This window comes from Bombus impatiens, unplaced genomic scaffold (genome assembly GCF_000188095.3).
Source record: "Bombus impatiens unplaced genomic scaffold, BIMP_2.2 scf_1108, whole genome shotgun sequence".
Taxonomy (NCBI): domain Eukaryota; kingdom Metazoa; phylum Arthropoda; class Insecta; order Hymenoptera; family Apidae; genus Bombus; species Bombus impatiens.
Window position 1 is genome coordinate 29,235 of NT_177527.1, and position 24,128 is coordinate 53,362.

The 24,128-nt window shown below is 35.8% G+C and overlaps 2 protein-coding genes across 3 annotated transcripts; both read left to right on the forward strand.

The window, feature by feature from the left end:
* The first annotated feature begins 1,865 nt into the window (after nt 1–1,865).
* On the forward strand, nt 1,866–4,279 carry LOC117152327 (histone-lysine N-methyltransferase SETMAR-like). The gene has a single exon (XM_033323691.1). The coding sequence runs from the start codon at nt 2,062–2,064 to the stop codon at nt 2,554–2,556; it is 495 nt and encodes a 164-aa protein (XP_033179582.1). The 5' UTR covers nt 1,866–2,061; the 3' UTR covers nt 2,557–4,279.
* A 235-nt stretch (nt 4,280–4,514) lies between these two features.
* On the forward strand, nt 4,515–13,932 carry LOC100746429 (sodium channel protein Nach-like). Of its 2 annotated transcripts, XM_003493451.4 has the most exons (11): nt 4,515–5,054; nt 5,497–5,804; nt 7,093–7,235; nt 8,258–8,429; nt 8,545–8,693; nt 8,771–8,900; nt 10,829–11,114; nt 11,858–11,911; nt 11,997–12,168; nt 12,247–12,353; nt 13,519–13,932. In XM_003493451.4, the coding sequence occupies exons 4-11, from the start codon at nt 8,379–8,381 to the stop codon at nt 13,719–13,721; spliced, it is 1,152 nt and encodes a 383-aa protein (XP_003493499.1). In that variant the 5' UTR covers nt 4,515–5,054; nt 5,497–5,804; nt 7,093–7,235; nt 8,258–8,378; the 3' UTR covers nt 13,722–13,932. The 2 variants fall into 2 exon arrangements, with proteins under 2 accessions (XP_003493499.1, XP_033179583.1); XM_033323692.1 differs by lacking the exons at nt 4,515–5,054; nt 5,497–5,804; nt 7,093–7,235 and having other exon boundaries at nt 7,442–8,429.
* The last annotated feature ends 10,196 nt before the right edge of the window (nt 13,933–24,128 follow it).

A 24,128-nucleotide genomic window follows, 5' to 3' on the forward strand; every position in this document is an offset into this window, starting at 1 on the left:
TGTCAAGTGTGACTCGACATCAGCTTTTATCTCAGAAGCTCCTTTGTCGAGTCCCACTCGACATTCTTTCAGTTCCACCTTTTTTTGTGAGACGTGCGAAAGAAAAGCAGGATTGAATCCTGGAAATTGTTTCAAGATATATCATACGTTTAAAAATTACAAAATACAACAATAGTGTGAATAAAACTGCTATATAAGTGAATTTCTTCCTTCCTTTATTTATTTAAACTGTCTTATTTTTTAGTTAAAGTAAATTTCAAATAAAACACTTAAAAGCGTTGCGAGCTGCTGCTAACGAAATTGAAATAAAATTCCGAGTGCAAAGGGTTAATCGTTGCGCCACGGGCTGTTATTTAGAAACAAAGCAGAAATTGATGTCTCATAGTTGTTTGTTCAGAGATTTTATCGTTACATCGGTTTACACATAGGAACCGACGGTTTTACCGAACCGATCTGGTGTCGCGGTTTTGCATTCAATTTTAGGCATTACACAAACCGCCTATCGTCATTAAATTCGTTCGTAGGCAGCCAGGTGAATTTTTATAACGGCGTCCGTAGCATATCCAAAAAGAAGAAAAAGATCGTACCCGTTCAAAAAGCATCCGTCTCGCGGTTACGTTTTCGTTTCAGGCAGCAAAAGAGTCGATTATATTCCGTTTCTTTTTCATAGTCGATTGCACGAATTAACATTATTTCCCTGATCATTCAATGATCTAAAAATCTTCCGATATCTTTTTTGAAAACGTATTTCTGAACGATAGCAATCGAATAAATAAAGACGCACGATTGGCCAAAAAGTTTAGTATCGTTTTTTCAACTGTATCTATGTAAATTGAATTTGGAATCTAAATTTTCCAATTTTACTATTAATTTGGAATTAATCTACTAAATATTAATATTAATATGCCTTACTTCGGACAAATCTTTTACGATAGTTTTTTAAGATAACAAAATTTTAAGCTGATCTTTTCTTAATCCTGTGGTTCGCTATAGTAGTGACACAATTCAAAAATGTACATTTCCTAGAAAATTGTTATTAAAATATAAAATAAAATTATGAATTAATCAACCACTTAGCAATGTAATAAATTCTGGAGTTCTTATTGGTTACTATTCCCCACTATCAAAATAAATTTTGTATTGTTTTCTTTATCATCTTCATTTTTTATCAAAAAGACCTTAGCATTCTAAATTAATATTCTTTTTAATTTCTATGAGTTTTAATGGAGCACGCAGTGATATGAAACATTCTGCCTGTAGCATACTTACAGTTTCATTGCGAATGAGGAACGGATAAATTAAATCGTTGCCTATTTCCGCTTTGCAATCTTTGTTCACCGACCGTATATCGTGTGTAATTAGTTCTATAATGAATTTTCCAACTAAACAATATGAACAAGCGAAGAGATGGAGCGCTGAGGATACACGAAGGGTCGTGATTGCTTCATAGGCGCAGCAACAATGATAACTACGTACAGTTACATTGAATCTCACAAAGGCAATACGATACCACAAATGTTCATCGTGGAAATACGCAGTTCCATGCTCTATGAATTATCGCCTCTCACGGATCTAATGTGAGGCCACGAAACCTAGGCAACGCAGTTACAGAAAACAAAGCATTATTAATTATTGAAACGAGCTTTGCTTTGATTCGTGCTACTGAGTATAAAATGCGCATCGATTGATTACATATTCTAGGTTTCAATTTTATATGCGTATTGATAGAATTAGTGGGTCTATTAATCAATGGTATACCGCAATACATCATTTTCACGTAATATAAGTATATCACTAGTTAGATACCAAACGGAAACAAATGGAATAAGCGAATAAACCAGAAACGTAAACATAGGGTAACGTAAGGAAACGTAAACATTAGGTCATCCGGAAAGCTTTTTGCGTTCGCCGCTCGGGGCCTTATATCGTTCTGCTTAAGTAAACAAACCACCAAATCACTCTACCGTCAATCGTGTGGCCACGAGTTATCCTCTGGTAAGGCAAGAAAACAGTTCTCCACGTTAGTAGAAAATGTATCGAGTGTTTTTTGCGTGGTGAAAGATGGAAGACCAAAAGATACATTTTCGCCACGTTATGTTTCACTGCTTTAAAAAAGATAGTACGCTTAAAAACACTGCAAAGGAGATTTGTGACGTTTATGGCGATCGGTCTATAACTGTTCAAACAGTTCGGAATTGCTTTAGGAGCTTTAGAGCCGGAAATTTTAATCTGAAAGACGAAGATCGCAGCGGTCGTCCATCCACCACCGATACTGACCTTATCAAGGCCTACCTCGATGAAAACCCAAGGTCTAGTTTTCGTGAGATAGCAGATGTTTTAAACATCCCGCGAACAACGATTCATGAACATTTGACAAAGCTTGGGTACGTTAATCGTTACGAAGTGTGGGTCGCCCATCAACTGACGGAGAGCAATCTCCTGAATCGAATCTTGACATGCGATTTGCTAATTCAACGCAACAAAAGAGAGCCATTTTTAAAAAAGTTAATTACTGGGGATGAAAGTCTTGGTCGAGTTGAGATAAGTGTCCTCTAACGGTAGCAAGACCTGGACTTCACCCGAAGAAGGTGCTGCTTTCAATTTGGTGGGACTGGAAGGGTATCCTCTACTACGAATTACTTTCGGAAGGGCAAACGATCAACAGTGAAAAATATTGCACCCAACTTGAAAAACTTGAGGAAGTCATTATCACAAAACGTCCTGAAGTGGTGAACAAACGTGGCGTGGTGTTCCACCACGATAACGCGAGGCCACATGTTTCTTTAGCGGTGCGAATGAAACTTCTAGAGTTTGATTGGGGTGTTTTACCACATCCTCCATACTCTCCAGACCTTGCTCCATTGGACTATTATTTGTTCCTTTCTTCGCAATAGAAAATTCAAATCAGTAAACGAAATGGAAAACGGGCTCGAAGAATATTTTAAAAGTAAGCCAAGAGAATTTTGGAAAAATGGCATTATGAGGCTCCCGGAGAGATGGCAAAAGGTGGTAGAAGGGAAAGGATCATACATTATTTTAAGAAAAGTACCGAGAAGGAAATATATTTTATACTCGCCTCCTATTTAAAAAACGAAAAGAACTTAATAAACCTAATAAAAAGGGAAAATGCAGAGTTTAATAAATTCTTTGATTTGTATCAATTCTTCATAATCATAACTGAAATACGAATGAACTACGACGTAAATAAAATAAATTTCATATATTATTCTTATTTCTAAGCTGCATTTACATGTTATTATGCTACTAAATTATATAAACAGCCTTCCTTTTAAGTAAATTTTATTATCCTATAGGCGATAAAATAGTATAAGTAAACCATTAGTCAGACTCCGGGCAGTAAAACGCAACAGAATCGTCTCTCCTAATCGAATATCAGCGCAATTAAATTACGCAATAAAACAGCCATACTAAACCCAAATGAAACACCGAGTAAACGAAAGCAAGTTACTCAAACGGCGGGTAATACCTCGGCAAACAATTGCGAATAAATTTCTCAACTCAAGATGGTTCCTCGGCGGAATCCTCGTGCGAACTTCAGCAGAGATTCACGAAACGTTTCCACGAGGAAACACGGAGGAATAATTCTACAGAGGTAGGGTGAGACACATCCTGTCTACAGACGTTCTCGTATCGACAATACTAAGGGACGAGGGAAAGATTTAGGGCGACTGAGAGGAAGACGGTCGAGTATAGTGATTCGATTAACGTCGTGTAAACTTGATCTACTTTACGTACAGCTAACTCGTTCTTTGAGCCCGTGTCAGGATTGCAAGATTGCAACCCACGGTTACACGTACATCCTCCTTATAATATATTCACGAGCGTAGACCGGCGAACCACGCATTTTCATAACGGCACACGTACGCAACATCAGGCGGCTTGTGACACGCTTGAAACGATAGAGCGTGAGATAGTCGAGGCTGGATTAGCGACTAAACTGCCACCCACCTTGCTGGATCATTCCAGTCACGAACCTGACACCTGATGAAGTTCCGAAGTTTTATGACCTTAATAACTAGTTACAGGGCAAATTCAAGGACAGCTTGTCGAAAGGGCAGATTCCAGTTACTTGTTAGACTCACTTGTTGAGCATTGATTTACCATTTCTTCCATTGGCTGGCACAATTGTTAGAAGCTAATCGAGTGGAACGATATAACATGAAAATATAATATCAAAATAATCATTGTTATTAGGTGAACACATGACGCTTTTATCAATTGATATATCACTAAATCATACGTTATAGAAAAAAATGTTCAACTTTAAAATAGTATACAATGATAAATCTATAAAGATAAAGGTACTGGAAAGAAGATTTAAAGATTGATATAAAAAATGTGCATATTTCATATGTCACAACCCAATACTTAAAATAAGGATCTTTCCGAGGAAAAATAATATGGAGCATGCGTCTATCCTTAATAGATTTTCTTTCGCAATTGTTCATCTTAAAAGAATATCAATATTTTTGGTGTTTAGAAGGATAAACAGATTTTTGGTATTTAAATGTTCATCTATAAAAAATGAGAAGATTTTTGGTATTTAAATGTCCATCTTAAAAGATATTTGCCATTTAAAGAATGATACAATAAGCGATGTATAAGAGGAGAAAGATGTAGATAAATTCAGGAGCGATCTTATACAACTTAGAAACCAAAGACACGTTTAATGAGAATGTGCGAAAGAGCGTAACGTTAGGACAATAGATATGTTACGAAGCACGATGTGCAAGCACGGTCCGTAACTTTCCAGTGGTAACGGGCGACTGGCCGTGCATGAGATAAGCGAAGCGTATCAGTAATTAAATGGTTTAAGATATGCGATCTTTTCGAAGTGGAATCGTTCCGTCACCCATGCGACACGTGCAACACGCGAAACGAGGCCGCTAGTGTTTTACGATTCTAATCGAGGAACAACGTGGCGCCCAGTCGTCGATGGAAATTCTGCCAATGGAACATCGCACAACCACCCAATATATTCGTTTGAAGTATAACTGCGGCTGAAACTTTCGTTATGCACACTTCATCTATCGGTATACATAAACGTGTTTCAGAAATATTTTATCGCCATATCTCGCTTTACTTTTGTTTAATATATTTTTCATTCTTTCCTTTTTCTTGCAATATTTAAACAAAAACAACTGGTTTGGCTAGGTAAAAAAGTTGAACCATAGACTTAATTAAGAATTTACTCGATCGATATCGCCAATTTCCACCGTGTACAATTCAAATCGACCGCAACTAGATCTAAATCGTTTTATTCGCCTATGTTTATTTTCTTCCATTTTTGTCCGAACATACGCACATCTTAGTCAAGGATCGTATTCACCAATATAAATCCGAATTTTTTCCATCCACGCTTATTTTATTCTATCCGCGTTGCAACGAGAACTCTGGTTCTACGCATCACATTTCTTCCACGTTCGATTCTCTACAAGTAATAAATTGATTAATAACTAACTACAATTTTTCTAGGATAACAAGAGTTTACGTTGAGTATCGTTGAACAAGATTCATTATTTTTTCGTGTTTTCGTTTATTTTCGCTTGAATCGTACTTCACAATTTTGTGGATCAACGATACGACGATACGAGTACCATGAACGAAGAAGATAGAAGAAAGTTCAACGTTCCTTACGAACGTCCAATATCAAATCGAAGCAAACACATCGTCGTATTGAATTACAGCGGAGTATTCACGAAATATTGGCGGTTATACTGCAAGCACACAACTTTAGTGGGTCTGAAGTATTTTTTGAAAGATGAAGTAACCTGGTTGGAGAAGTAAGTGAAATTCATGGAATATGGATATTCCCAGTGTTTCAGGTAATCGCGTATAATCGCATTACGAAATTATTCCGTTTCATATGCACGGCAAAATACGTTGCGTTTTGAGTAAGCAAACGATTATCTGTTCGACTAATTTCATCGTTCGCCGAAATGCTTCCTGTTAAATAAACGATATTATCTTCATTCTATATTCAGTATATTCTTCGATGCACCAAGCACAACTTCCTAGGATACTTGATCGCTTCGTTGCTCTAAATAGCGTATCCAGTGTATCGCGTAACAGGGCAATGTAATCATAAAGAAAAAATGCAGATGCCTTTTTACTTACAAGATTACGATATTGAACCTGGTTGGTTAATTTTACCATTGTAGTGAATTTATTGTGAAGCACAAGGATCTTAGTAAAATTTAATCCACATACGTTCATTAGAATACAGATGTTTATAAAGATTAATAGTTCTATAAGTTTTATTAACATAAAGTAGAGAAGTCGAAACTAAGAAGAGAGATTTTTGTTTTAGTTACAGTAAATATTAATATTACATTTCGATGTATTTTTATATACTATACAGTGGTGAACAAAAGAATATCTAAAAATGGTATATGGATATATGCAAATTTGTATTTATGCGTCAAATGCTAGAAAGAATACTATACTTTGAATATTTTCATGAAGAAAATTTCGCGAATATCTGTGTTAAGGAAAAATGTTTTCCTTTGGCAACATTCAAGGCATATAGCCATAAATCCCATAAAATCTTGGGTACAGGAAGATCTTGTAGTTCGATGTGTTATTTTAAAAGATTTTACGAGGGATTAAAGTCGGGAAAGCTGAGACTAAAAAAATGAACGAAGAAATAAGGAAGATAACAATGGAATTTTAGTGTTCCACTAGGGAAAATGATACGCTATGGAGGGTGAATAATTAAAGATAAAGTTACGTATAGTGCGCGACTTTTATAAAACGAATTCGGTAATAAACGAGATTCTCATTTTCTATGAAAAAAGCAGTGAACCGTCGTTTTACGAGCGCTTGAAGTGTTATTTTTTATAGGAGTTCACGTAGCATCAAGGGTGTTTAATGGCAATCAAACGCGTATCATGTTCATTAAAAAAGCGAACTCGAGAGTCTTTTCATTCGTCAGTTAGCTATTACCTTTCCTATAATGAGACTTTATATTTTATGGAAAATTTGATTTAAAAAGTAAAAATCTGTGTAACCAATACATTGTACGAGAGAAGAACGACTATATAAGTATTTAAATATTTGGAATATTTTTAGGTTCCTATGGCTTCTCGTATACATAATCTCCATAATTTGCGGCTTTCTCCAGATGGTCAATATTTATCAGGCGTACAAAGATATCCCAGTAACAGCCACGTTAGAGTCGGAGTATTTTCCAACTAATGAAATAAAATTCCCCGGTAAGTTAAAATACATATAATGAAAATTCGAAGCAGAAAATCGATAAGCTATGCGCAAACGAGCTACTACATCGTTAAAAAAAAAACAAGAACAGAGAAAACAAGAAAATCATCGTCCAATTTCATTCTTTTACTACCTGAACGTCTGAATTCGATTAAAAACCGGAGCCCTCAGCGATCTCGTTTTAATTAAGCGATTTGAACGGATAGTGTGGGAGCAGCCTTTAAATTTTATGGACGAAATCACGACACGAAAACCTAACCTTTTCACCAGCTCTGATTACTGTCTTTCTAGCCGTCTCTGTTTGCACCATTAACAGAATAAGTCTTCAATCCGCCACGAAACTCGCGGCTGAAATGTGAGGATCTGTTGAGTATTAAATAAACACCGGTGTTCTCGCGAGGAGTGAGTGTGAGCAAGCATCGTGGCTTTTAATGCGTAGCAACCACGGGGTTTAATAGAAAGAGGGTGGAGCAGAATGAGAAAGGGGGTTGGTAGGAGGATAAGTTGGTGGAGGGTTATAGCACGTCGTTTCGCCGCACTGCAGAAAATTGCACCGGCACGGATAATTTCAATAACTGCACTCGAAAAGCGTGACCTCGTTGAAGAACCGTGAAGCACCGGCAGTCAGCCGCCGCCACCTAATCACTGTGATAATCACCGTGAACGTGTTCATTGTCGGGCTATGCCGGCTAGCGGCTCTAACATAGTTATCGATTTGCGCCAGCCGATTTAATGAACGCTAATTTGCGTCCGATTAACTTTCGCCAATTTAATCAAGTATTAATATGCACCAAATCCAATCCACCCCGGGAGGAATAGTTTGCTAAGTTTTACGGGCAACCAAAGGATACTAATGGCGCAAATAGTTCGAATCATTCGCTTGAGAATGAATTATGCTGCTCGATTATCGTTCTCGTTGATATGCTTGCGTTTTGTGTTCAATCGCCAATAAATGTTACATTTTAACCAAAATTTTATCAATTGAAAGGATTTTAATTTGCATTCGTTGGAGTGTCAGGTATGAAGCGAAAATCAGTAATTTGACCGTGAATGAAATTCTTCACGAAATACGGAAGGTCGGTGATTTGTACGATTCGCCATTTACCACTGCTGGTGATTACACTCAGATTATTCAGCTGATGTCCAAGTTTTACGGGAATAATTACGATATCACCGACATAATGGAACGCGTGAGTAGCAGTAATTATACATACATATATGTATGTTCTGTGGTAATACGTAATTCATTTATTGGATCATAAAAAATCTAGTTTTATAGAGTTAATAAAGCAAAAGAAATTTCAGCTAACACCACAGTGTTCGTCTATGTTACTCAACTGTTATTTTCGCAATCAGAGAATGAATTGCTCTGATATATTCAGCGTCGGAAAAACGAAAAATGGATTCTGTTGCATTTTTAATTACATTGCCGAGAGTTTTGGTGATGCTCCTAAGTAAGTCTTCCATAACTTTTTTTCCAGTATTATAATATTGATAATCCTTCGACATTCTTTAATTCTATTTGTAATAGGTTTTTTAAGCAGGAGGAATTTAAATTGTATTATGTCGGAGACATAGGTATACAGAACGGTTTAACTGTGACGATGGATCCCTTATTGGATGATTATTTTTACACGATACTACCCACTATTGGTTGGAAGGTAATTATTTATCGTCTTCTTATTTTATATTACTCTTATATTTCTACTTCTATTTATCATATTTATCACATTTCCTGTTTTTGCAATTACTAAAGACATGCAAATGTTTAGTAGATGAGACAGAAAGATAATTTCACATACCGAAACTTACATATCAGAAATCAACTCTAGTGTTAATTATAAATATTATTAACTTCAAATAATTATTTAAGTATTTAACATGAAAATCTTGCCATTTCGCATTCCTAATTGGTTTTTGTTCGTTCGAACATGGTCGTCAACGATTATATTGTGGTACGAATGCCTGTTGACAAAAACTCGGCGAAAGTCATTAGCAACACAACGCAACGTTTCGTTTCGTGTTTGAAAAAGCTTGGTCCAGCATTGCGACCATTCACACTGTCCAATGCACGTTTCCTGCGTTGTGTACCATTTAATGACACTTCTAAATACTGGTTTCATGCTCTAAATGTTACTTTAAGCAAAATTTAGTTTATTTAAATTTATAACGATTTAAGATTTATTCGTGGGGAAAAGCACGAGTAATTACAAATTATGAAATGTAAAATGGTTTACTGTGTTGTCATGTGGAAACGTGATAGATTGGTCGGAATATTTGAAGAAGAAACTAGAGAGGGGCAAATTCTTTTAAACGAAATCTATTCAAACGGATTTATTGCACCTGATGGAAATACAGAACGTGGAACTTTTGCGCGAAGGAACTCAACGAGCGTATGATGGTTATTCGTGTGATCGCATTGCTTCTCTTTTAGAGTAAGCGAACCATATTTCGGACATCTAGATGTACGCAAAAAATCCTTGTGCGTATTTCAAAAGTGTTATTCGTTTTAATCTTTTACTATGAACTCTCGAATTTCTCTTTTATATAAAATAACAATAAAAGAACTTGTTTCTATTTTTTCTGCACTGGGACGATAACTTCAAAGAGAGTACAATATATTTTACGTTTCATTTTTAAGCAATTTTCAATATTTGAGAGCACCAGGTTTTACAAAACTAGAATCGATAAATTTGTCTACAATCGTAGAAAGGAATGAATCGATTCTTTGAAGTGAACCTTGTTTTAATTAAAAATTGTCATTTTAAATCAATTTAGCCATTCGTAAAGGACCTTTAATATGCAATAACCTAATAACCAATAGAACTAGCATCAATCAAAGAATGAAACTTGTACTAAAGAAATCAAAATGCAAAAATATAAGAATAAATAAGCTTTTTCCTATATACATACATTGCAAAAAATCACAATCGCCCATGACATTTTGTTTCGGACAAAATCCAAAAACGTACCGTCGTAAATTTACGAAACTTCTATGAAAAATTATAAATTGGTCGTTTTCGATAATTCTAACATTAAAGAAGTTTCATAGATAGCTCACCTGCCTCTAATTGATTGTCATAACAAAGCTGCAAACATTTATACAAATTCATATTCTTATAATTTTTTTATTCATTTTTTGTCATTAGATGATAATGATAAAATCCGCGATCAATAGAATGTTACAATGTCGAAGACGAAAGAATTGAATGAGCATTAGTTAGGGTTTCTAAAGATTTATGGCCAATCTGCGGATGTCTGTGTATTTATAAAAAATGTCAAGATTCAAGAAAGTATATAATACACATAAATATATAATAAAAATATAAAAAAATATATACTATTCTAGGTATATTATAACCCTTGATAAAGGAAACGGATCTCTAATTAAGTTCCGGTTATGTTAATAAAAGTATGAATTTGTATAAATGTTTGCAGTTTTGTTATGACAATCAATTAGAGACAGGTGAGCTATCCATGAAACTTCTTTAACGTTAGAATTATCGAAAACGACCAATTCATAATTTTTCATAGAAATTTCATTTAGTTGCCAACCGAATAGTACAATACCGATATGCATATTTATCAGGTGATGATATTCGACCCTTACGATTACCCTGACTCGGGTAGCGGCAGCGTTTCGGACATTCTGCTTGGCCCGTTAACCGAGAAGTACGTAAGTTTGAAGGCGGTTGGATTGTACAGTACCGACAATATTCGCCCATATTCGATGCAGAAACGGGGCTGCATCTTTCCCGACGAATACGTTTCGGACCACACGACTTATACCTATAATGACTGCATAGTCGCCTGCAAGATGGAGCACGTATGGAACCATTGCAAATGTAGAGTGTTTTTCTATCCATATCACGAAGGTGAAAACTACTTTATTTCCGGTAGAACTCGTTCACTTTTCTCAGGATCGTTTGTTTGAAATTCTCAATTAAAGTAATATTATTTTAAAACGAAGCGTTTGTTTCTATGAAAAAGAAGGAAAATATAGTCTGTTTTAAGTTGAAATTTAAAAAAAAGTTTAAGAGTTATTATAGTGCTTTGTAGAATTCGAATTTGAAGTAATGTCCAGATGATGGAGATTTGTGTTTTTGGAAGAAAACAATGTACATGTTCACGCGTTCATTCTAAATATCAAATCTGAGTCAATATGTAATTTTACTACACGTTCCTTGTAGCTACCGTATGATACTTTAATTAAGTAAGAGAGGCAAATGAATCTTTAAGAATCCAAACACTCCCCTATGCTATTATTTATTAATTTCAGATTATATCTTAACAATAAATATTCACTAATAAGAAATTTTTTAAATTTGATTAGTATTCATTTGCAGTTGAGCAATGGTAGAACCTCAAAGATTAGAAATTAGAATTTTTAACAATATAACATAACACAATGTGAAATACAATATAAAGATAGCTATTATGTAAATTTATTTATTTTTATTACAAATATTAGCGCATGAATTAGATAATGGAAACTCGATTAGTAATGAACGTATTGCATCATTTGATTCTATCTTGCCTTTAGCATTTAAGAAAGTATAAAATATTTCTGTAATATTCTAATGTCGACCAAAACTTTCGCTTCATCAATCGTTTTCAGATTTCAACAGAACTTGCAATATGGAGAATATACATTGTTTATTGCAATATTATGGTGAGAAACTATCTTACATTTACAATCAACCAAATTCAACAAGAAATTTATATATGATATTTTTTATCGATTAATTAATTAACAGATGTAGCGTTTAACATCGTACCTTATAAAGACAATAATTTAAGTAGCTCACTTGATGATCAGAATGCAACAATGTATTGCAAAAATTGTTACCCTGAATGTGACGATATGAGATATTATGTGCAAAGTACTATATCTAACATAGAGCCTGGATACTTCGACACGGAATTATTGTAAGAGAATATTAAAATATTATCGTATTTCTGTTAAATGCACATATTATTACTAACTTCTTTTTAAATACTTTCTAGTCCGGACATGAATGTAACGAATCATAGTGTTCTGCACGTATATTTTCCAAACTCAGGAACCGAGTTTTTGAAACAAGACGTGACTACCCGTTGGTACGAGTATTTGGGTAAGTATTTATACATTTTATCTTCTCCATATTTCAACTAAAACGTACAATGAATATATTTCTGGTAACTATTGCATGTCATGCTGTCACTGTTTCAGGATCTATTATCGTAATTTTAAAAGATATAGGTTATAGAATATTCCTACTACAACTTTATCGATTATTTTCGTCCTTAACAGTCATCATGGATGAAATTATTTGCGACCATTGTAGACAATAACCTTTTTACTTCTCATCTATCGACTAACTAACTAACTAACTTTATCGATTATTCTAAGAATTACAGAGAATAAATGTGCTGTGATGAAATTTCAATTATTTATTTAAAGTGATTTTCTTTGATGAAAGTTTTTAGATGTTATACTATAACAGCGTATGAAGTATTTTCACTTACTTGTTTGTCTATTTCCAGTTATTCAGTCTGACAACACTGTTCTTTTTACCTCTTTGACCAGTATACATTCCACAGCGATAAACGAAATAAACATAATTTATACACATTTCAGAGCACATTTTTCTGATATCAGCACTCATATAATTGTAAAAAATAAACTGAAAAACATAATACGTTCACTCGCGACGCATTGCAACGTTTTATCGCGCTATTTAGAAATGTCAATAATACGTAACGGTCGGAGAGAATCACTACGTCAGTCAAACATCTTTAATAAATGTTAAAATATTTCATACATATATTTAATATATATATTATAATAATATATATTATAATTAGCGAGCGTAATAAAACAAATGCATAATAAATAAATTGTCTCGAATCCGATTTAATAACCTATTAGCGTTTCGACTATCTAATCCTAATGAATAGTAACAGACAGAGTGTCTAGATGGCTACATAGCACTCGGGCCATTTGTTTTCATTAAGCTGTCGAATATACATACCTGAGGCTATCGCATGCCTCAGCTTCAGTCTGGAATTCTTCTTGTGTCTGTCTAAATCTGAATATGTACTTAAATATATTCCACAAAATTTGGAAATATTTGTATTTGTATCTATTTTTGATATATCTATATCTGTACATACATACATCGAATTTATAAAATTGAAATATTTGAGTTTAGAAAATTTCGAAATTATGTCGAATGTAATACTTTAATATTTTATAACTTGCAAACCTGCAATTGTTAAAAAATATTTATTTTATAGGTGAAGTTGGAGGACTCTATGGACTTTACGTTGGCATCAGCATCATTAGTTTCGTAGAACTGATTTATTTTATCATATTATGGCTCAGTGAAGCGTTTAAATCTTTCGAGGTAGTAGAAGAAGAAATTCCTCGTGAAAATGCTATACATCCTATTTATTGGAATGAATTCTTTCCACATCCAAGGGCTGTCATGAATAATTAATGAAAATAGTATTTGCTTCTAATATACATTCGATGTGTTTCTATGTATCTGCGCTGTGTTCGCTCGTTTTACCATTCAATAAATGTGCTTGCTTCTTAAAAATTTCCTATTTATATACTGGAATCCTATCAATAAATAAATTTGTGATATAATTATAAGAAGCAGAACTACCTTTACCGAAATATTAATAATTCCTGTTCTATTGACCAAACTATCAGTGTTAGAGATTACGAACAGCAGCGAGTTTCTAACATCTGAAAAATCTTACTTTCACAAGAACAACTCGTTGAATTCAAGAGTTGTCGGGTATCCAACAGGGAAACGAATCGCTTTAAACCTGGAGAAAAATATAGCTTCAAAGAGTTTTTGTAAATTTTCTATTCGCCAGAAGAAGAGTAGAGTGCAGCAGGGGAGTGAGATATTATGATCTAAGAAGATCGAGGTGTTATGATCGAGTCATCGAGTGTTATTAACGAGACATGTACTACATCACGTCTTCTGGTGGCGGTGGTAGGTCAAAAAAATCGGTTTGACGTCGTTAGTGAGTTCACGAAGAAAAATGTCGTTATCAAGAATCCAGCACTGTAATAATGTTTGGGCACAGCTGTAGAATATCGAGCGACCAAGTGTTCTGTGGAATCCGGTTAGCAATGAAAAAACCAATTAATGAGGTTAAAAATCCGATCGTGATCTTATATCTTGCATTTTGTTCTATTTATGATTACGAGCAGTCGATAATTCAGTTTATATCCAAAGAAAGATTAGTGAAGACTACATAAGATATATGATCATTTTTGTTCATTTGTGTTACGCTCCGAGGGTCACAATAGACCGTGTTCCTAATCGTCTCCCTTGGTACTACAGTGTCGCAGACAAATCGTCTTACATGATCGGCGAAATATACACAATGTAGAGATAAGCGCATAGTTGTCGTCGAAGCAGCGAGTTCTCGAAACATCGATTCGCCTTCGGTTCGTTATTTTACCTACACAAACAAGGTGGCATACGTGATCATAGGCGCGAACGGTCGCGAGGCCCGAGCGTGGTGAGGGTCATCTCCAAGAGAAGACAAAGGACAAAATCGAAGGGCAGTGTCATACGAGGAGTCAAACCGAATGCATCGAGAGGTTCAGAGAAATAAAATCAAGGTCGCATAATCAAACTAATACGTCGAGAAATACTATAAAGTCGAGTCGAATTATAATAATAAACTAGTTGTATCATCGTTAAATCATTTGTAAAGTGTTAAGTATAATTTTAAATATTGTTAAAAATAGAAGCTTATATTAACCCTGTTAATTCAGTGTTACAATCATTTGAACTACCTCTGTTATCTTAGTCGAAACAGGGGAACGGACTGATTTGTGGCGTCGATTATCAAAATCGTAGCGAGAATTTACGCTTCTCGCTGACGCGTTTCCTCGCGATTGCGTCTCTCCGCGAACGGTCGTAACAATTTGTTTCATTCATTCAAAAAGAAGTTTTTTCTCAATATAAAATTGTTGAAGGAATGAGTAACATTTGTACAATCGTGGAATAGGTCGACAGCATAAAGAAGTATCATATTTTTCATCTGTAGCCTTCAAATAAAATCTTCCTCAATTTTTCTTTCATTTTACTTATTTTTCCTATCTTTATCGAGTCTTCAACAAAGCAGGAAAATGTAATTGGTACAAGTTACAAAATAGCTAGCAGATGTTCACATCGATCAGAAAGAGATTAGATTCGTCGAGCCGGCAAGTTTCAGTGCACTCGATCTTGAAACCGCTTCAAGACGCGACCCGTGCTCTCAAGTATCGCCGTCTGAATAACGTGAAATGAGTTTCACCGCAATTTTCCGCGATGCAATTCGAACTTTTGGCGATTTCCAGCGTTCAAGAATCTTCGTATGAGCAAACAAGACGACGCTGCTATGTATACTCCACACAGTTTAACCACTCGCGTCTTCTGTTACCTTTGAACCATAAAATTTCAGGTCTATTCGATTAAAAGAGTGATTAATTGGACGAAAAGTACACGGAGGAATTGTTTTGTGTAAGTCAACTCTCGATACTTTTAGATCAGAGTCATTGAAAACTTTCCGCTTCCTTTTATTGGTATTTTAAAATTATTATTCACAAATTTTACATTTCTATATTAAATTAAAGGAATTCAATTTATTATATAATTTAATTTAATAAATCCACTAGAGACTAATGGTGTATTAATATAACATTTCACACGCAATTTCTTCTCATACAATTTACGTTATTAAACTCCGGTTTTTAACAATGTGGTTATGAAAGTTAATGTCTTTTCTATATAGACTATATAGTTTTAAGCAGTTTAACAAAATTGAAATATTTAAACTATTATTATTTTCTTTTTCTATTCTAATGTGTTTTTTGTAGTTTGTCAAAATAATATGAAATTCAGAATATTTACGTTCTCTCAGTACCGTTGACTTTGAGCAAATTAATTTCGCTGAGTCGGTCTTAATAGATTAATATAGCGATGTCTAATATTTACCCTGATCCTTTTCGAAGTAGCTTAACAGATTCCGGTAATTTTGAACTCAGTGACAGGTTCGAAGCTGGTTGGTTCTCCACGTCGATAGGAAGCTGCGAGGGATAACTCATTAGTCGTTGATATTGATGTCTGCGAGCCCCAGGCTGTGGTTCTTCACCGCCAAAACAAAGTAATTTATCTGTGCTTTGACGCTGGGATCCGCTGTCTCACATTCTGAATTGGTGTGCACGCGTAGCTGGTCTCGTTACAAATTGCCCAGCAACATTAGTTCTGTTCGATGGTCTCCCAAATTCGCCGCAGGTGTTTCCGAGCGATGGAAATTTCCGTGAATCGAGCTGGCCGCACTCTCGTTTCATCAAACGTCGACCATGCCGGGAATAAAACGTCCAACGCTCTAGAATTCCGTGTTAGAAATCGTGAATAGGATCGCGTTACATAATTTGAACATGGTTTTCCTAGAATTCTTGCCAGAATACCTTTTGTATCCCTTGATTTCTCAACAATTTTCTGTCATTATAGTTGTAATCGTGTGTTCCATTTTATTTTTTGGATAATTCTTCAATTTTATATACGAAGGATTAATACTTACCTTTTGGTAAATTACACGGCAGAGAATGCAGTCACGAGCAATTTCTCATCGCGACGTTATTGCGTTAGGACATTGTTCGATCGAGAAGAATACACGGGGATGGTGCAGGCACACGCGCGACTCGTAATCAAGAAAAGGATTCGCGAACATCAAAGGCTGAGACCTCAATCAAATCCAATACCGTCGTCGCGACTAGAAATTCAGGATGCGACGTATCAGTGCACAGAAAAGGCTCTTGTAAAAAGACCGCCGATCTAGCCGACTCTGAAGAACAGAATTAAATTAAACGTCCGTTTAAGTAGTGTCCAATTTTAGACTCGTTCTTTTATTGCGTCCTTTCTTTCAAAGATGAAAGAATATATTTTTACCTATGACGCGTCTCATTTTTATTCATCGAACGAGATACATAGAAAACGAAGTAGAAAAGATACCTTTTGGTCTTAACCAAGCGACATATTTAATTCTCGTAATACTCTTAGCACCAATTTTCTGAAAAAGATCGATACTCGTGACTCTTTCAAGTGTGCTAAATATGCAATAAAGCAGACTCGTGGCACATTTTAAGGGCTCGATACGTAAGGACTGACCTAAATAGGTCGAAGTGTGCTCAGCTTCTTGTTTGAGCAATCGCGCGACACGTGTTCTGCGGCAAACAATGTGGTCGTGAGCGATTATCGCTGAATCTGTATTTTAACACGAATATTAAATTTCATCGGAACTATTGAACTTATTCGAACAGATCTATAAATATTTCAGTTCCCCTAACGATTCAACATAAACTTTCAATCAACCAACGATAGATAGGAGTAAGTTAATTTAGTGTGCACTCGGATGAGGAAAGATCAGGATTTAACTTTTAAAAGAGGTTCCGATATTGGGTCTAGAGATATGCATATGTATATATGCCTCCGTGAAAGAGAGATGAACCATATCCAAGGATGTCATGTCTGTGTTTTATATAACGATATTAAAACTCTATTACTGATAATCTTTCCATCATCGAGGAACTCCATGGACCACTCAATATAATATAAAAATCGATCATCTTTCGTCCTCTTCTTCCATCCCCGACTACTGCTCCATACAAATAGTTGTATTCTGATCACGCCCATCTTTTAGTTTACGGTAACCGGAAGCAGTCTCTCTTACTCTCGGTTTCTTACGATGAGATATGTTGCATATCGCGAGCGCCGATCAGAATGGCGTTGGTTTTTGCTCGAATTGCCGATACGTGCCGCATAGATGCAGAAGGGGAAGCTTTTCACTGATAAGATTTTATGGTGAGGGCGGAACAGCGAAGTGCTTTGTTCGCGGTGCGCTCGATGCACTCTTTTGTCCCACGCTCGTCTCTTCTTCGATTGAATTCCGATATAAAGGGAATCGCGGACGAAAGTCTCGATGTTTCAATAAGTGGTTCCACGCAACATGATTTCTTTTTACGCCTGCGCTCTACTTTCAAATGATCCTCTCCGTGGCACAGAGTCAGTCACTTTCGAGTATGAGTATTCTTACTTATCTGTAACATACTTATATATGTTCACATTTTTATAAATATAATTACAAAAATGGAACCTAGGTGGAAAAATTTTTTAACTAATAAATATAGCGATTACTGTACCTTGGATATTGATAATGCTAATGTCCCATACGTACATAGAAATCCACAAATCCATTTATATTAGATCTGTGGCAGCACGCGACGACGGAACTTTCCGACGGCTTCGCGACTGTCACGTAAACTTGAGAGTTAGGTGATAAAACAAGAAGGTTGAGCCGTAAAACAATTATTAACTTTCTTTTTATCAAACTTTATTATGAATTCAGTAATCACAATGGAATATGCACTGAATTAACACACTCAATTCTGACACCGTATAACACAGGTGTAAACTGTAAATATTTGTAAATTTTGTAAATAAACCTATTTGACATCCCCCTCCCCTTCCCCCTCCCTCTCATCCCACCCCTCCCCAAAGTTACACAGCACCCAAAAAGCAGACTACCGAAGCGTCCTGTTTTGCGACCAAGTTTTCAGGACAGAAAAAATAAAAAAAAAAGAAAAAACAAAATCATGTAAAAGCTCCGCTCCCCAGCGGCTTAAACCCAAAAATTGTATTAAACACAAAAAATGTAAAGCGCCGACACATAATATAGTATGGCTACGTCGCACCGCCGCGGTACACATCACATCATTACCAAAATTCACAGTTTATTGTGAATACTAAAATGTATTTAAAATTGTATCTTGGGTTAAATAAACATCATTAAAAAAAAACTGAATTAACACACATAAATCACAATTCACTCCAACAACTTTACATAAAACCTAGTTACACTGATGCGTTAAGTACGCGACTGGTCTAAGGGTAGAAACTCGGTAAAAAGATGTCGACCATTCTAAGGATAGAGAATAAGTGAAGTTTAGTGACAATGTTGTGGTGGAGGAAAGCTAGGGTTGGGTGTGTCTAAGACCATGAGATGAGCTGATTCGTTAAGGACAATTTTGGCTAGGAAAGTGAGGGCGATAGACATTGCTTTCGATTGGATCATAGGAATGTTGGTGGACTAGGAAGGATCTCAATCGCCCTCGAGAGAAAATTGCTAACGGAAGATACCGAACGTGGGAAAAACCAAGTTTCCCGTATCTTGCCGTGGTAAACTATAAATGTAAAGGATACCTGAAATAAAAGATCTTTGCTTGGTCTGAAGGACCTTAACTATGAAAATGACCAGATTTACAGTGGGTCCCTAAGGCTATTGAGAGTACGCGATAAGGATGTGTAGACATCTGGATGCTATCTTGCCCGCGGTGTGTGGCCTTGGTCTCTGATGTGGATTGATATCACAGTGGCAACGGTCGCGGACGCCTAACAAACGCGTAGATAGCGGGGATATTTTTTTTTATTTGGTAGACTTTTTACAATCAATTCTCATTGAGAATTATAAGTAAATTATTTTGGCATGGTACTGTAATTTTGATTATAAGAGTTTATAATATGCTTGATTCTAGTTGAATCTAATGTTTAAATCTAATGTTTAAATGCGGATCTGATCCGTCGTGTCAAGTAATTATGTAACTAATGGGTTTTGGTGGTTGTTAATTCCTATGTTATATTTATTACTGAATTTGGATATTTCTTCTTTAACTGTGGGTATCTTAAGGTCGCGATGTATTGTTTCGTTGGTAACATATCGAGCTGCATCTATTAAGGATCTTACAGTTTTCGATTGGAATCGTTGGAGAATTTCTATATTGGAATTACTCGCTGTTTCCCATAGTTGAATCCCATAGGCCCAAACAAGTTTTAATATGGCTTCATACAGCATAGTGGGGATATTGAGGGGCGACAAAAAAGAAAGAAAAGATTCATTCCGTTTCGAGCTGCGAAGTGCGAAAGGTCTAGCGAAACAGCGAAGCAAACACATTCGAGAAGCATGATTGTAAACTCCTTCCCGTGCCATTTAGTTCGACGAAACTCGGGCCGAAGCGGTAAACATCGACGCGCGCTAAACAGACCAGATTGATGCTCGTAAACAGCAACTGACATTCAGTCACGATCGTAACGGGCAAAAAAATAATCCGCGAGCTCGGCTTGTTATGTTTACGTTTGGCCCAAGTATCTGGTCGCGATATTTATGTTTGGTCCAGGTATCTGGTCGCGAGTCAGACTCACGATATTCATGTTTGGGCCAAAATCTTCATCGCGAGTCTGACTCGATAATGTACAGGAAGGGATTAATTGTTGATCGTTAATCGTTGATTGTTGATAGTTGATAGTTAATTGTTAAATAAACCTCTTTGTTGAACATCAAGGGTATTTCTTGGGCACTTCATCCAACATCCACTTCAGATTACTTGGAATGTTTTGATATATTTTAATAGTAAAAATTATTACATCAAAAGTGATGGAATAAATGAATTATTGGAGAGGTGGAAAATAATTATAAGTATTAATGAACAACTGAACAATAGTTGTCATAAGATATAAGAAGTAGGTATAGCTATTCATATGTAAATATTCTGTGAGGAGTTTTTATTTTCTCCAGTTCCTTTATCCATATCTTTTCTCGATTTGTTTTATGTCTATGAAAAATTTATTGTTCAACGATGCTATGGAAGATCGATGTCTAAGATTCTATTGACTTCGTATACCACAAAAAACGGTCTTGAATATATTCATCGGCCGCAAAATATTGTCTGATAAAATATATTTCTCTCTCTGTATTCACATATACGTATTTTCGAAACATTCGAAAGCCCCGAGTGATTCACCAAGACCATGAAACACGCATCTCCCTTTACGACTGGAAATCCTATTCGAAAAGTGGAAACAGGCTCGCGAAGTACGTCCATCGTGTCGCGTTCTTCTACGAAGTAAATTGTGGAAATATATGCCGGCAATTTATCTGACATTCACGAAGCTACCGGTGACTCGATCGTGAAAAAGAAATTCACCCTCAGGAACCTCGTGTGAATCGAAATGAAATGTTGTATCATTAATTGCGCACGTTGGAGGGGTTGAAATAGTTTATCGACTAGACTTTGATGAAGCATACTGTGGATCCGCTTCGTGACAACAAGACAATTTATCAGCAACCGACATCACGGAAGTTGCACGAAATAGATTTATGTATCCACTGACCGGATACCGTTGCCGGGATAAAAATTGAATCGGCCATTTATGCCGGAAAGGTAACATAGTAAATCGTCCACAGGCTGTCCATGTTCTTATCGGCTTTAATGTATTTTCACCAAACGTGCTGGTCCTTTTTGTTTCAGTATTATTAGTTCCTTTGCCCATTCACGCGTTATATTGGATTTATCATTTTATCAATTATAAGGGATAGTGATATAACACAATACATTTCCCATGTATCAACCAACGCAAGAGCGACGTGAACTAAAAAAAGTGAATTAATTTGTCGTTCGATGGGTAAAGGGCTCGAGCATGCTGACAGATCACTCGATAGAAAGTTCGATCCGAAATCGCCGGCGTTTTTTTTTCCGAAACAACGGATCTCTGTCTCTGTCAGTGATCGGTCACTCGGTGCGAATTAACACCTCACGTCCAATTACGCGATATAGCACAGGAACGTGACATAGTTCGAGCCATCTCACGGGGATGAGTTTCACGCAGTCGCGTTCGTCTCTTTTCGATTTCGTATTTTTTACCGCTTGAATTTTCTACTCAATCGACGATTCCCTATGCTCCCTTCGCGTGCTTTGCTATTTCGTTCGTCGCTTTTGTTCCCCTCACCGCATTTTTATTTCTTTTCTCCTCTCTGGACAAAATTTCGAACGCACGATCACGGTTAACTAAAACGCGAACGTGAGGGTAGAATGTGAACTGAAAATTCTCCACTGACACATGGGATTTGATTATGATATCCGCGTAACAAGGATATTTCCCTCTTCTCTTACACTTTACGCCGCAAAGTCGCAACTGGAATAATAGGCGAGCAGTTTGAAAATTATAGTGGACTAATTTGCTGATGAATGTACTTTGTTCGTTTAACGAACACTAAGGGATAGTAACAGTAACGATAGCCGCAAGTAAAATTATTGCAATAATTATGTAACTTTTAACAGAATATTATTAACAACCTGATCGTTCATATTAATAATCTATTGAAAAGCAGAAATGTAAAGTTTAATTCCATGTACCAGTGCCACATATTAAATTTCATTTGATCTCTAATTATCAACCACATTAAAGGCGGAAAAATTATCTATAAATTATATATATTTATTATTAAGAATATTAATAACACATATATCAATACCTCGTTATTCGTTGTTAGGAATAATCAGAATATTCGTGCGATTATCTGGCATGAGCTTAAATTTAGAAAAAGTGCTATAAAAATTGTTGCAAATGAAAATTTTACCGATGTTCCCTATCTTACGTAGACAATTTTTTAATACATAAATTAGTTTAAAACAGACTATAAATAAAGGAATTGAAATTGTTTCATTAAAAAAATTAATTAATTCTAGAATCGATAATTTTTATGCCTATATAAATCTGGGATAATGAACTAAGTTAGCCATTGAAAAAGTTATGTAAAAATTAGATTCATTAATTTACATTCAGTTAAACTTTTTTTGAACAAAAGTAATGAAAATGAGAAAAACATACCATTTTAAGAAAAGATGCTAGAGCGAAAGGTACAGAAAGAAAAGTTCTACAAAGTAATATACCGGATCCATGTCGATCGCGGCAATTGTTGGACATATTATTAATATTAATGTGGTCTCGGATCCACGCAGATTTGAAATGTAGAACGAGGTGGAGGGAAAGGGGTAGATCGTTACTTATATAAGCGGAATATATTAATTTTCGTGGAACACTGGATCGCAGGGCTGCGGTGAATAAATTTTGCAACTGGCCGTACCCTGAAACTTTGTCATACGGGCCGAAGTTTCGAGCCTGCTTGACGCTTTTTGCCACCGTCACAGTTTTCCCTAGCTTCCCGTTCCTTTCTGTCGTCAACTTGAATTTTCCCACTTTACTATATCTGGTGTTCAAGCGCTTTTCCACAGCCTTGATGACCGTTAAAACCAGTATCACGTTTTACACTTGGTCACGGTTCGTTGATTTTTTCGACCAGCAATTCGCGGAGCTGTCGATAAAATTGTTGCTTAAGAGATGATTAATGATGAAACGAAATGATGTACGGTGAACTGGTAATTTGGAACATGTAAAAGTCAATTTCTGGAGAAAATAATGTGTAAACGCCTTTGAAAATCTGGTTGCGAAATAATTCGCGCATAAGTTCTCTTTTCTTTAATATTGCAATTGTATACGTAAATATATTATTAGGTCGTCCGAAAAGTTTCTGTCGTTTTATGAGGAAATAATAGACGCACAACGTGTTTTGTTTTGTATTATGTAGACATTTGCAATAGAAGCTGACATACACCAAGACAGTGTCCTCGGACTTCTGCTGTTCACCATCTATACTGCCGATTTACCAACTACACAGATAACTACAGCGACATTTGCTGATGATACAGGTTTATTAGCATCTCACTCAGACCCAATAATTCCTCCTCAACTTTCCAGCGAGGTCTCCACTCTATGGAAATGTGGTTCCACAAAAATAAATGAAAATAAATCCAGTCATATAACCTTCACGCTGCGAAAACAATCCTGTCCACAGGTGACCATAAATAATATTCCAATTCCAAACAAAGATTCAGTCAGATATCTGGGCATGATGCTGGACAGAAGAATAACATGGAAACAACACATCGTAAATAAATCCAAGCAACTTAAATTAAAATTAAAAAACTTCTACTGGCTCAT

What these genes read in the sequence shown, in the direction of transcription:
- LOC117152327 (XM_033323691.1), top strand. Translation starts at nt 2,062, where the DNA reads ATGGAAGACCAAAAGATACATTTTCGCCACGTTATGTTTCACTGCTTT.
- LOC100746429 (XM_003493451.4), top strand. Translation starts at nt 8,379, where the DNA reads ATGTCCAAGTTTTACGGGAATAATTACGATATCACCGACATAATGGAA. An exon ending in TTTCTATCCATATCACGAAG is followed by an intron (nt 11,115 to 11,857) that starts GTGAAAACTACT and finishes AATCGTTTTCAG; the next exon opens with ATTTCAACAGAACTTGCAAT. An exon ending in TACTTCGACACGGAATTATT is followed by an intron (nt 12,169 to 12,246) that starts GTAAGAGAATAT and finishes AATACTTTCTAG; the next exon opens with TCCGGACATGAATGTAACGA.